The sequence below is a fragment of the Alnus glutinosa genome, chromosome 1 (genome assembly GCF_958979055.1).
Source record: "Alnus glutinosa chromosome 1, dhAlnGlut1.1, whole genome shotgun sequence".
In the NCBI taxonomy this organism is placed as follows: Eukaryota; Viridiplantae; Streptophyta; class Magnoliopsida; order Fagales; family Betulaceae; genus Alnus; species Alnus glutinosa.
The window spans coordinates 28,901,065-28,914,782 of NC_084886.1; the positions used below are offsets into that span (position 1 = coordinate 28,901,065).

Sequence of the window (13,718 nt, forward strand, 5' to 3'; positions counted from 1 at the left end):
AAACAAACGTGTTACCCGGGTCGTGTTCGGGTAACACGGCTAGCAGGCGAGTCGAGTTTGGGTTCAAAAGTTCAACCCGATTATTAATCGAGTCGGGTTCGTGTCAGACCCGTTTGTGTAATCGGGTCAGCCGGGTCGACACGAACCCGACCCGTCGACCCGAATTGCCAAGCCTATGAGTGCTACTGCTTTGTAATTAGTTTTGTCTTCTGAATAGTAGAAATCTTGGGTTTGGCTGCCTCAGAGTGGTTTTTCTCTTAACTGAGTTTCCACTTTGTCAATAAAATATTTCTCTCCTTTGAATTCCGCATTTAATATTTTGTCGCACTGTTCACACACACACGATTAATTAGAAGTCATCTTTATTTTTCAATTGGTATCAGAGCGGGTACACTCCGTTTAAAGGATTTAATTCCTGAGTGTGATCCTTATCTTTTGTGACTTCTATTTTTTTATTACACCTTTATCATGAATTCTTCTCAGTTATCTAAAGAGAATTCTGATCTTAAACTCTTTAAGGTTTCTGATAAATTGAAGAATGCTAAAAATTATAAAGTTTCTCATAAAGAGCTTAAAAATGTGAAGCAAGAAAAAAAGTCTTTGATTGTTCAATTATTTGAATCACATGTTTTAATTGACTCTTTGAAATCTGAGAATACCATGTTGCTTAATACTATTGATGCACTTGAGAAGAAATTGAAAAAAATTCTCTAGTGATAATTTGAAAAGGCAATGCTTTGTATGCATACAGATATTTCTAACAAGCCTAATTTAATTATTGGTGATTTGAGTGCTTCTACTTCACATACTTCTGATTCTGAATCAGATTCTATTCTTATTAAGCCTGTGATAGTAGATATAGCTTATTTAGAAAATTCTTACTTAAATAATCATGTGATGCCAAAGTTCAAGGAATCAAGAACACAAGGTAAGTTTGTTCCTACTTGTCATAATTGTGGGAAGATTGGTCATATTAGACCAAATTGTTATTTGTTGAAATCCCACAGACCTTAGATTAAGCAGGATACTCCGAGGAAAGGTAAAGTTAAAAATTCTTCCTCATCTAAATATGTCCCTCCACATAGGAGACATATAAAAGGTAAGGACAATATTATTTGTGAGAATGCTAACCTTAAATCTACAAAGACTGTCAAAAAACATTCCAACAAAAGAAGCCTGTCCACCTGTCATCACTGCGGCATCACCGGTCACATCCGACCCAAGTGTCCACAACTCCAGGCTCACAAGACAAAAGTTCAAAGGAAGCTGCCAATAAAAGCTACATCAGGCACTTTACCTTTGACAGCACATCAGGTTCCATGGCATCAGTAGAAGTTTGTTCCTGCTAATCAAAGTGGCAAATCAAAGAAGAAAAAATCAAGGTGCTACAAGAGAAAGCCACAGAAGCCCAACAGCAATCATGGCTATGAGGGGTTGTTGAGCCTGATGCAAGGTATGCTAATGAGAATAGCCAACATGGACAAGACCTGCAAACCACCTCCATGGGTCAAGCAGGTATGGATCAAGAATGATGAGACCATTCACCCCTTGAGGGGGAGTGGACTATAGGTGAGTCCACCTAGTAAAGGTGAAGTATCACCATGCCTAGGATTTTGGTACCTAAACCCTAGTGCATGTCAGGTATGTTTGCATTGCATAGTTTATCATGTCATATCTTATTCATGTCTTACATTCTGTTTGAGGAACCATTTATTCTATCCCCCATATGTTCTCTTGTTGTCTTGAGAAACTTCTGCAAGTACTATTTGGGGATGACAAAAAAAGCACATCATGTTGCTGTTTTTCTATCTTGGTATTTCCAAACCTCTCTCCCTGAGGTCAGGTTTGCTCTTACCATACATGTTAGGAAGTGTTTGTGCATTTATTTTCATCTAGCATGTTTTTGTTGTTTTTTTGTCTTATTTTTTTTCAACATATAAAATAAAATAAAATAAAAATAAAAATAAAAAATTGGGGAAATGATGCAGAATTTTTATTTTTCCTTTTGATTGCTTTTTAGATATTGCATGTCTTTTTGCCTGAAACCTCATTTCATTGTGCATTGATTGAATATGCTTATATATGATTGAGAGTTTATGACTAATATCTGCTAAGTTTTCATGTGCATCTTAATGCTAGATAGTTGCATTTCTCATACGATAAAAAATTGTGCACTATTCAAAGCTCCCCTAAGGTACTCTTTTTTTTTTTTTTTTTTTCTCTCTGACTTTTAGTTTCTAGAAATTCTGATAAGAGAGAGATTTGTTTTGCTAAGATGGTCAAATTGACCAACTCGCTAGTTGAACCTAGAACTTAAAAATTCTGGCATTCTTTCTAGGTTTCAGTACCAAGTGATAAAAAGCATCCAAATTTCAGAAAATATGGATGAATAAAAAGATCCACTACTTTTGTGCTATAAATATGTTCTTAAACTTGTCCCTATAAAAACAGTCAATGACCAAATCATTGTAGAAATAGACGGTCACTGAAGGATTAAGTAAAAGAAAAGTGTTGCATCTTAGGGTGAGTGTATCAAATGAGGGGGGCTAGGCCTTAGTAAAATAAGGTTTGACTTTTGATTGATTCTTCATTAAACATTTCTCTCTTGTTTAGAAAATTCAGTTGCTTTAAGTTATATCAGCAAACATCATACCTTATTGAGATAGCTTTCACACACACACGCATTGCATGAGTTGAGTAATCTATTTAAAATTTCTATCTGTAGGAAAATTTGTACTTATTGAATACTTAACTCTCAATTGTATCTTTGTATATTTTTTAAATGTTATTTGACTGCTTTATCAGTTGATTATATATGCGCATTCTGAAGCTATTTTTAGAGAAAATATTTTTTTTGCAAATTTTCATCCAATTTCAGATTTTCTATGTGAAGCATCCGAACGGACCTACTCTTGTGTCTGGACGCGTGCAGCTCAAGCGTCCGGACGATAAGTGACATGTACAGACATGCGCGGTCCTGTCGATTGCTAATCTGGCAGTGGACCGTCCGAACGAGTGTGTACCACGTCCGGACGCAATCCTTACAACTATTTTTTTTTTAGCTTGCTTTCTCAGCCATATGCACACCTCTGCATTTTTTTATTGTTTTATCATGTCATGTTGTGTGTTTTTCTCACGGTTTTCTCCTGAGATTTTGGTGTTCTTTGCACATCTCTTCTCATTCCATAGTATTTGCTGTGTCTTCCTTTGTTCTTTTAAGTTTTTGTGTTTTTTTGAATATTGGAATATTTGGTGATTGAAATATTTTCTTGAGATATTATGCATGAAAATCCTATTCTATCTGTGTGCTGGGTTGATCTTAATATATTTATGTCTTATGAATTGCTGCATTGCTTAGATTTTTCTTTGGCATCCAATTGATAGCCTTTATAAATACCATATTGTTTTTGGAACTAATAGGATATGATTTTTCTTGGTAGTGGTATTTTTGGAGATATTTCTGTTTAATTTTGTTTCAGGAATATGTCATCCAGCGGCTTCCAGCACAGTGTTCGACAGATGGATCATTTGAAAAATTAATTTTATTTGAGGTCATATGTTCAATATTTCCAAAGGTCTCAAGATTTAAGATGAGCTTTTTCCTCCAGCTCATGCATAGACTTTCGTAGCATCTTCCTCAGATCTGTATCAGTTAGAGGTTCAGTAGTGAATCTTCTCATTTATCTTGTGGACCAGTTACTTAGAGGATGTCAATCTGTGGATAACCAGTTTCAGGCTTTGCAAAATCTAGCAACTAAAAGTTTTCCAGTCCATGATTCCCGACTTCCGGAGCTAGAAGCTGAAGTAGTACAAATCTAGCCTTTTGTATGGCTTTCTCTCCATTACTTGATTTCAGTAGATCAGCAGGATTTGGTACTTTGAGGATTTTTTTTCCTCTCTTTTGAGCCACTTGCAGACTCTTCTTTATTTTCCTATTGTTTAGGATTTTAAAATGTTTTTTGTCTGTGAATTTTATATACTATGTTTACCCTTGTCCTGTTGAGACATCAAGGGGGAGTATTTTATTGATGTGGTTTTTCTATACTCTGTTTACCCTTTGTCCTTTTGAGACAAAAATGGGGAGTAGAGTTTATGTTAGTTTTGGACCAGAAATGTATTTTTAAACCGGTCAAGTGATTTTTGTCCCAGAATGACCAAATAGGGAGTTTGTTAGTTTTTGTGTTGGCTCCATTCTGTTTGACAAAATCACTATTATGTAATGTTGCTACTTTCATAGGGATGCCATATATTTCAGAGTCTTCAGATATTCAGAATTTATTTCTCTGATATAGAAAAAGCCTTATTATGACAAGTTCTAGTGTCACAAGCTGCAAAAAGGCTATTTCAGAAGTTCCAGGAAGATTCTAACTCAGAGAAGTCGGATCCTAAGATTCAGTCCGGACGGCCTTGTCTAGAGTCCGGACACTCTTCAGTCAGCAACATCCATCCGGACGAGGTGGCAATACCGTCCGGATGCCCATCAGTGTCAAGAAGCTTCGAACAGTTCAAGTTTGCATCCGTCCGGACGTCATGGCAACACGTCCGAATGCTCTTCAAAGTTCAAGAAGATTCCAGTGCTCCAATACATCCGTCCGAACAACGTGGTTATACCGTCCGGACGCCAGTCAGAGTTCAAGGAGAAAAATGATTTCCTTCGCAAATACAGATATGTGAAGACAGCTGCAACCGTCTAGACAACAGGAATACAACGTCCAGACGCTATCCTTGATAAGGCAAGACGTGGAGAAGAATTGCAACCGTCCGGATGTCAGGGCAACACCGTTCGGACGCTAGTCCTTATTATGTAAATTGTGTGCAGCAGAAGTGCAACCGTCCGGACTTTAGGGCAACACATTCCGGACGCGGCCTTATTCAGGAAAGGTTTTCAGCGCTTTTTGGAAAGCCGATTGCATAGCTGACCGTCCGGACGGTCTCAGCTTGCTTCCGGACACTGCCTAGAGAAAATCGTATCAGACTTGATTTAGGTCTTTTATAGCTTATAAATAGAGACCTCTAAGCATGTATTATACCATGAATTCAGTAGTGAATTCCTTGTAGCTTAGAGATGGTGCTTAGGGAGATATTGAAGATCTGCTAGCTCTCTAGCCGTTGCCGTTGTGTGCTCTTTGGTTCGTGTGAAGTCTAACTTAGGGAGGAGTCCTAAGGTAAAAGATTCCATTGAAGACCCCTTCAAGTAGGTAATTTGGTTGGAAGGCGTTCGTATTGGATTACGCGTCAAAGTTCAAGATACGACCACTGCATCAAGGGTATGTGAGTGCTACTGCTTTGTAACTAATTTTGTCTTCTGAATAGTGAAAATCCTGTGTTTGGCTGCCCCGGGGTGGTTTTTCTCTTAATTGAATTTTCACTTCGTCAACAAAATATTTGTCTCCTTTAAATTATGCATTTAATATTTTGTTGCACACTATTCACACACACAGTTAATTATAAGTCATCTTTATTTTTCACATTCCATTTGATAATACTATAACATATCAATTATAATGATCTATTTTAATCATAAAAGCAGAGACTTCTAATTGATATGTTGGTGCGGTTACAGTTTATTGATCGGACCACATGAGTTGTTATTCTATATTACTACTCTCAATATGAATAACTTGAACTTACGATTGCTTATAGCATTGGCTCTCAATCTTGAGATGAATGTGAACTCAAATGTGCACTGAATGTCACTTTAATACATTTAGGAGTGAGATCTTTTGTGGTCAAAATCGTTGTGTTGGATGATCATATGTAACATTGTTGGAACATTACTCATTAATATGGAATCCATAATCCTTCTATTTAATGGAAACGGCATGAAACATTCCCTTTCGATAAATTTAATGGGATTTGATTATTCTAAATCTTTGGTCAGATAATTTTAGTTAAGAGTTACTAAAATTAAATGTTCTAAATGAAATATGATTTCAAGAGTACAAAAATAATCAAGAGATTAAATCAGGTACTCAAGGATTAAGCGGTAGTGAGTTAAAGTGACAGTTTATGTATGACTTAGTGGAATAAATTGTAATTAATACTGACCTAGGACAATTCATGAGATGACAAGTGTCCTATGCCTATTTGTGCTAGTTTTATTTTCTCTTTAGGTCACTTCTCAAACTGATTATTATTCCTCAAGAGGCTTGACCTAATTAATAGTGGAGATAAGGTTAGGTTTTCCACGTCCTACTTTGACAAGGAAACCTAATCCTACCTTCACTTGGACATACGAACCTATATAAAGAGGTCTTGTGTAGGCATAAGAGCTCATACTCTTGGTCTCATAATCAAAATTGAGAAGAAGGTTTAGATGTATCAAAAACCATAAACTACACGTGTGGATTGAGAAGTAAGAGGAATCAAATCAGCCCCATCACCGAGGTAGTTGACTTTGTGCAAGGTAGGGGTGAAAAGACTCTAACCGCTAACCGTAACCGCCTATTCTATTTTAATAACCGCCCCTGCCTTAGGCATTTTTTGAATTTTGATACTTATAAAATAGTGCTAGTAAATATAAAGGTATCGAATATAATGGGATTTGGTGTTCAAAGGTCAGGAGGGGAAAGATTGACTGAGGTGGCATAAAATTGGTGTGCCGCAGGCGTCAGGGTGTCGAGGGAGGCAGCATCACATGTCTAATTTCATCTGGGCGGCATTTTGTCGTTGAATTGTGCGTCAGTTTTCATTTTTGCGCTCAAAGTACAGAGATGCCCACATTATTCATCTTTTAGAGTTTCGGATGGCTTGTGTGTTGCTGCACTCATTGATAATCATAAGTTTTCAATCTCAAGAGTCAAAAGCATTTTTTGAAAATGCTTTTAGAAGCCACATGCATTATTTTCGTCCATTTGATTTTCTTTTCTTTCAAGCTTATCATCCTGGAAGCAATCCAATCCCAAAGGGGGATGAAAAGGCTCAATTTTTCAAATAGGTGAGCAAATCAAATCATGAAATGTTACAATTCTTCATCATGTCTCTTACTGCCTCAGTGATTTTATTGGGAGTCACATCATTTCACATGATAACTTTATTGTTGCAACTTGTAAGATACCCAAAGATTCTTATGCACAGCCATTGGAACATGGAAAAGAAAAGGCAGGCAATCATATTCACACCAAGCGTTGACAATTGGACCCTTTTTACATACAAAATCTGAAAATATATATATGTGTGTGTGTTCAATGTTCATATGCTTGGCAATAAAGTCAAATTTTACCATACGACAGGAAAGGGTCCTTCCCTATTGAATCGACCTTTTCACATCGTCAATAAAGTCAAAAGATGAAGTTAGGTTTGGATGTATCCTTTTATCATTTTCCCACTTCTTTTGTTCCTTTGTTGTGCTTTTCCTGTTCAATAGTTTGACCTGGTCTCTCTCTTAAACAATTTCCAAGGGAAATGCTCTCTCGATTTGACATTTGTCACCATTTGGGGAGTTCTTTTCTCGTTTTGTACACCTTCCCATTTGTGCTCTCTGTCCTCTGCCAATGCCCACCTTGGACTCTCTCTCTCTCTCTCCACCCATATAAATATAATCGAAATCCCACAATTTCACCCTGCTCTAGTTTTTCTTAAACCAGAAAGAACAATGCTCCAATCAAATCCACCTTTCCTACAGCATTATGGAGCACTTCTGCGCCACCCAACTGAATTTCCTGCACTTGAGTGTGATGAACCCAAAAATGGAGTTGGCATGGAGGAATGCCAACTCCCATTGATAGACCTCAATGATCTAAACTGTGAGAATAAAAGGGAGAGGGTAGCTTGCTGTAGAGCAATTCGTAGAGCGTCTTCGGAGTGGGGATTCTTCCAAGTAGTGAACCATGGGATAAGCCCCGAGTTAATCCAGCGGATGAGGAGAGAGCAAGTGAAGCTGTTTCAAACACCCTTTGAAAGTAAAACTACTTGTGGGCTTCTGAACAATTCATACAGGTGGGGTACACCAACAGCTACTTCTCCAAAGCAGTTCTCATGGTCTGAAGCCTTCCACATTCCTCTCTCACAGATTTCAGAAGGAACTTGCTATGGAGAGTATAACTCTCTAAGGTTGGTTGGTACTCGACTCTTTCAAGCATAATGCTCTACACATTTTCTCCGTCTCCTCTATTTGACATTGTTTATTAAAAGCTAGATGATTAAAACAAAGGCTAATACTTTTTGTCTCTACTTGTGGCAAAAAGGGAGGTGACGAAGGAATTTGCAGCAGCCATGTCAAAACTGGCAAGGTTGCTTGCAGGGGTTCTGGCAGAGAATCTGGGCAACCAAAAGAGCGTTTTTGAAGACATTTGCGACGAAAGCACATGCTTTCTTCGCTTGAATCGCTACCCGACCTGTCCAATATCTCCAGAAATTTTTGGCTTAGTGCCCCACACTGACAGTGATTTCCTCACAATCCTTTGTCAAGATCAAGTCGGTGGACTTCAGCTCATGAAAGATTCCCAATGGGTGGCTGCTAAGCCCAACAAAGATGCTCTTGTTGTGAATATTGGAGATCTCTTTCAGGTAAATTTTGGTTTCCGTTATACAAGCTATTTCAAATTTTCTATTCTCTTTTTTTTTTTTTTTTTTTCTTTGAGTCAAATCAAAGAACCCAAGTCAAAGTCGCCTCCAAGGCATGCATGATGCCCAAGATTGCCGACAAATCATTCCCATAAATAAGAAGGTACCCTAGGCCTACTACTACACTGTATATATTTTGGGGGGATTTATCATTCTCAATTTCTCATCCATCTTGGCCCAAGCCCAACCGAGCCGAAACAAGCCAATTTTCATATTTTAAAAAAATAATTTGTTTCTTCTCCTTGTGGTAACTAAAAATGACAGGCATGGAGCAATAATTTGTATAAAAGCGTGGAGCACAGGGTAATGGCTAATAGGACAACGGAGAGATACTCGATAGCATACTTCCTTTGCCCTTCCTATGATTCTTTAATTGCCAGTTGCACAGAACCCTCAATCTATAGAAAGTTCACGTTTGGAGAGTACAGGAGCCAAGTTCAAGAAGATGTCAAAACAACCGGCTACAAAGTAGGCCTCCCAAGATTTCTCCTTTAGAATTACAGATAAACATCGTCAGTCAACATACCAGATTCAATGCAGTTGGGATACTGAAAATAAAAGCACCCACAACAATCCAGATTACAGGGTCCTACTTTCATTCTTTTGATAAGTATAAGACCAAAGAAGAAAAAGAAAAGAGAATGCAACAGCGGGCATGGTGTATGTTAAAACACTATCATTTATATATATATATACATATTGTATTTTTCATAGCAAGGTCTTTTGTTTTTCTTTTTCTTTTCTTTTTTTTCCCAATGTATGCCACTTAATTACTAGAGATATATCGACCAAAAAAAAAAAAAAAAGACTATTCCCTCTTTCCTTTATTTATTTTAAAAGAGATTGTCGGGGGAGGGGGGTTGCTCTCCTCTCCTTCTGAATTCTGTATAGGAATCTAAAGCTTAGATTGGCAAAAGAGACTAAATCTACATAGCAGTGACAATCATCTTGGCCAAAATCTGATATAAATGCTAGATGAATAAGGTTATCACAAGGACAAGGCTATTCAATTTCAAGAAAATGAGGTCCAGGATTAGCACCAGTTACTGGGAAGAAAAGCAAATATATATATATATATTAGTGACATCTGAAAAATCTGTACGCTAGATAACACGAAAATTGCTTGTTAGCGACAATAACATCACATAAAGCTTTATATTCATTGTCAATAATATGTATATATCCACACGACTATGTATCAGTCATCAGTGATAAAACAGTATCTTATAATATATTGGTGATCTGTATACGTACTCAGTTCTGCCTGTTCATTGGATACTGTGTCCTGATATTACCCTAATAATTAAGTAGACAGTTGATTCTGAAAACACTAATATGCTCTATTTAACTCCATATACAAATGCTAACAACAATTTTTGAAGCAAAATAAGGTAGACTGGTTTTTAAGTTGTTCAAATTGAATGTACAGGATTCACAAAAAGGTAGAAGGAACTGAAAGCTACCATAACATAAATTGTTGAACAGCTAGACGCAGCTATTGATAGGATGGACGAAATAACTCAAAGATCTAAGGTGTCTCTAAGTAGAGGGATATATATTCCTAAATAATAAAAAAAATGGAAAAATAACTTTTACCCCTCTAAAGTTTCACCACTTTCCACTTTTGCCTCCAATGTTTAAAAATTGACATGTACACCCACTAAGTTTCTAAAATTGTCAATGTTGTCCATCCGTTAGCCATTTCTGTCTTCTCTAACGGAAAATGAGTGGATAAAAAGTCCAAAATACCCCCATTTTCCCTTAATATATATATAGGGGTGGGCCGGCCACCCCCATTTGGCTAGAATGAAAACTCACCAGGCAAGTCGATCTCACGTCGTGCTCCAAACCAAATTGCACAATCCTTGTCACATCATCGAGAGAGTACTGCATATCAGGACATAAGACTTTGTAGCTGCTAGATTAGGCTCTAACGGCACCACTAGCGGGAACGAGTGGGAGTCCGTGATGTGCCAATGGAACACGTTTAGCTCATTGGCACTAATCGCCCCAAATCGGAAAGGATGCATTTCCGGTTTTATTTGGTATTGCTCGCGTAAAGGATGTTCCTGTTGAGGATCACATGGAAATTTTTCGATGTGCCATTCAGTAAAATGTGAGCTTTGCTAGAACAGCTCAGCATTAGGAGGTGGATGCCTTTGCCTTGTTCTACAAGTTGTTGTATTTAGTAAGAATGAGATAGGAAAGAGAAGACAGGTTGTGGTGGATCTCTTCCAAAAGAGGGTTGTTTGGTGTTAAATACTTCTACAGTGTCATGGGTTGTCATGATGGTTTTCGTTCCCTTTGAAAAAGTGTTTGGAGGACTAAAGTTCCTTTGAGGGTAGCCTTTTTTTGTGTGGTCAGTGACCCTAGGGAAGACCTTTACCATAGACAATATCAAGAAACGGCGTGTCATTGTGGTTGATTGATGTGTTATGTGCAAAAGGAATGGAGAGTCTATGGACCATCTTCTTCTTCATTGTGAGGTTGCTTGTGCCATTAGGAACGTCTTCTTCAAATGTTTCGGGTTGTCTTGGGTTATGCCTAGAAGAGTAGTCAATTTGTTTGTTTACTGGTGGACTGCCGACAGTACTCGCAATGTTGTTGTTTGGAGGATGGTGCCTTTGTGCCTTTTATGGTGTCTTTGGAGGGAAAAGAACGATAGGTATTTTGAGGACCGCGAGAGGAACTTAGAGGAGTTGAAATCTTTTTTCTTCAACACTTTGTATCTTTGGACAACTGCTTATATTTATCCTTTAGTGATTAGTTATCATGATTTTCTTACTCTTTTTGCCCCTGCTTCTTAGGTGGCTTCTCTTGTATACTTCATGTCTACTTTAAGGTGCCTTACGCTTTTATGGTATTTCGATTAATTATCAAAAAAAAAAAGTTAAGAGTCCTGCATCTCATAGCAACAAACTTCTACTAACTCATTGTTTCAGCAACAAATTCCAAGCTGAGGTTTGAGCATTCACACTTATGGAACTCTGAACTTTTACTAACTCCTGAAAATTCAAATAAATATCTACTTCTTGTAATCATTGAATATAATATTCCCCATTTGTGATAGATAAAGATGAAGAATTTCTATGCTAAATTAACCAAAGTTAACTATATGGTGGGGCAAAAAAGCCAGTTCTGCAGTCCAATTATTATTGTTGAGAGAGAGGAAAGAAAAAGAAAAAAGAAAACTTCTAAGGGGTTACTTACACGAATGGGCAGCTCCTATAAAGCTTTAGTTTCTGGATATGCTTTATTTTCAAATATTTACAGAAAAAGAATGCACTTCCATTTCACTGTCTCAAAATTTAAAGCTGTATGCGAACACTACCCACAAGTTTGATAGGTCATATATCCCAAAGAAATAGTGACAGAGCAAGACTAGGACTGGAAGATACGCACCTATTGGAGTATCAACTGTGGTGAAGAACTGAAGATATATGACTAAGATGGTAACTCCACATAGGTTGTCCAGAAGTGCTATTCAAAAGATCATGGAACGTATCGATGCTGTATCATACTATTCAGGTTTGCGCAAACAATTTGGATATCTTATTCAGTCAAGAAACATTGCCACCTTATCCTTGAGACTGCTCTTCTTTTTCATCAGGGGCTCTATTTCTTCTCCAACAACATTATTCTGAGTTTGCCTTTCAAACTCATAGGCAAATGCAATATCCTTCACAAAAGATTTCTTCTCCTCCACGACGGGTTTCTTAAGCAAGGGACCCAAAAACAGATCCAACATGTCTTGAGCAGGGTCCACTGTTGTCCTGTCAATGATGGCAATTTCTTCACTGGCCAAAGTCACAGAGGAAGTATAAGAAGCTGTCAATTCATGAGCAGATGAACTTTGATTACTGTTGGGGACATCAAGCAAACACCTTGAGTTCCTGCTGGAAGAGGCTGTCATTAGAACTTGCCTTTCTGATCCACATTCTCTATTTGAAGCTTGTTGCTCCGTATTCTTCTCCACTTTGACATACTGCAAAGAGATGGTTCCAACTTTAGATATTTCAACATGAAAAAATCTTCAATTAATTTAGACGGGTGTTTTCCTTGAAAATGGTTTATAAATGTATAATTGGCAAAAACAATATAAAAAAAAAATTAAAAAAAAAAAAAGAGCAAAAAACCTCTTCAGCAATGGCCATCAGATCTTCTATTGTCAGCTCCACATCATTATCATCAAAGTCAGAACCCTTTGCTTTTCGTCTTTTACTTGCAGCAGATTCCTCAACTTTTCTCCCGTGCCCATTATACTTTTTCTTCCCTGAAACGGTTTCAGTGATCATGCCCTCACAGTTTGCATCTCGATTACTTGATTTTCTTTTTCTCTTTGTTTCACATTTTACAGGAAAATGTGAAGTGTCCATTTCTTGAAGCGGAACCCCTTTTTCAGGCCCTTTGGTCACAGCTCTTTCAACTACATCATCAGAATTTCTCGTCTCATCAGCAGCAGCTACACCCAGCATCCACACTGGTAGACGCCTTCGACTTCTATCATCAGGAGCAACCCCAACCATTTCTTCTTCCCTTCCTGGATATTTTTCACACATTTCTTATTAAGAAGAATATTAAGCAACATGAAAAAAAAAAAAAAGAAAAAAAAAAAGGGGTTCTTCAATTAAATTTGATACAAAACAAAAACAAAAAGTCCTGCGAATTCTAAGATAACACATCACCGAAGTGATCGCAAAGGGAAGAACAGTAAAAGAACAAAAATTAAATTATACGTACCTAAACACCGGAGACGACACCGAGAATCAACATATAATCCCCTCTCTCTCTCCCGCCCTTATTTTTGTTTTCTTTTGGATGAATATCGCCTCCCTCTTGCTTCTTTCAACATTTCAAGCAATCGCGGTGCCTGTCGTTAAAAAAGTTTTAAAAAAATAATTAAAAAAAAAATGTACCTTTAAAAAAATAATAATAGAGCTTTCAAAGTTAAAAATAGTTTATATATATATATATATATATGAGAAAATATCATTTTAGCCCCCAAATTACCACCCGTTTTGCGTTTAATTCCACAAACTGCCAACACTCCGACTCTGGCCTACCAGACTACCAAAACTTTTGAAAATTGCCCCATTTGGCGAAATATCTCCATAATACCTCTGCTACGTATCATTTTTCAATTAAGAAATTAA

General features: G+C 37.4%; 2 protein-coding genes across 5 annotated transcripts; one reads left to right on the top strand and one right to left on the bottom strand.

Annotated features, from left to right (window-relative positions):
* Positions 1 to 1,174: 1,174 nt before the first annotated feature.
* Positions 1,175 to 13,430, bottom strand: LOC133878220 (uncharacterized). Of its 4 annotated transcripts, none has more exons than XR_009901856.1 (4): positions 13,306 to 13,430; positions 12,702 to 13,105; positions 11,968 to 12,550; positions 1,175 to 1,342 (listed from the first exon to the last, which is right to left on the bottom strand). XR_009901856.1 is itself a non-coding variant. In XM_062316769.1 (4 exons), the coding sequence occupies exons 2-4, from the start codon at positions 13,089 to 13,091 to the stop codon at positions 12,122 to 12,124; spliced, it is 732 nt and encodes a 243-aa protein (XP_062172753.1). In that variant the 5' UTR covers positions 13,092 to 13,105; positions 13,306 to 13,430; the 3' UTR covers positions 11,638 to 12,121. The 4 variants fall into 4 exon arrangements, 2 of the variants coding, with proteins under 2 accessions (XP_062172753.1, XP_062172741.1); XR_009901854.1 differs by lacking the exon at positions 1,175 to 1,342 and adding an exon at positions 8,725 to 9,054; XM_062316769.1 differs by lacking the exon at positions 1,175 to 1,342 and having other exon boundaries at positions 11,638 to 12,362; positions 12,450 to 12,550.
* Positions 7,331 to 9,388, top strand: LOC133878212 (gibberellin 2-beta-dioxygenase 6-like). The gene is made up of 3 exons (XM_062316745.1): positions 7,331 to 8,052; positions 8,187 to 8,508; positions 8,830 to 9,388. The coding sequence occupies exons 1-3, from the start codon at positions 7,595 to 7,597 to the stop codon at positions 9,058 to 9,060; spliced, it is 1,011 nt and encodes a 336-aa protein (XP_062172729.1). The 5' UTR covers positions 7,331 to 7,594; the 3' UTR covers positions 9,061 to 9,388.
* Positions 13,431 to 13,718: the final 288 nt, after the last annotated feature.

What these genes read in the sequence shown, in the direction of transcription:
- LOC133878212 (XM_062316745.1), top strand. Translation starts at nt 7,595, where the DNA reads ATGCTCCAATCAAATCCACCTTTCCTACAGCATTATGGAGCACTTCTG. An exon ending in GGAGAGTATAACTCTCTAAG is followed by an intron (nt 8,053 to 8,186) that starts GTTGGTTGGTAC and finishes TGTGGCAAAAAG; the next exon opens with GGAGGTGACGAAGGAATTTG. An exon ending in ATATTGGAGATCTCTTTCAG is followed by an intron (nt 8,509 to 8,829) that starts GTAAATTTTGGT and finishes TAAAAATGACAG; the next exon opens with GCATGGAGCAATAATTTGTA.
- LOC133878220 (XM_062316757.1), bottom strand. Translation starts at nt 13,091, where the DNA reads ATGGTTGGGGTTGCTCCTGATGATAGAAGTCGAAGGCGTCTACCAGTG. An exon ending in TGATGGCCATTGCTGAAGAG is followed by an intron (nt 12,551 to 12,701) that starts GTTTTTTGCTCT and finishes ATCTCTTTGCAG; the next exon opens with TATGTCAAAGTGGAGAAGAA.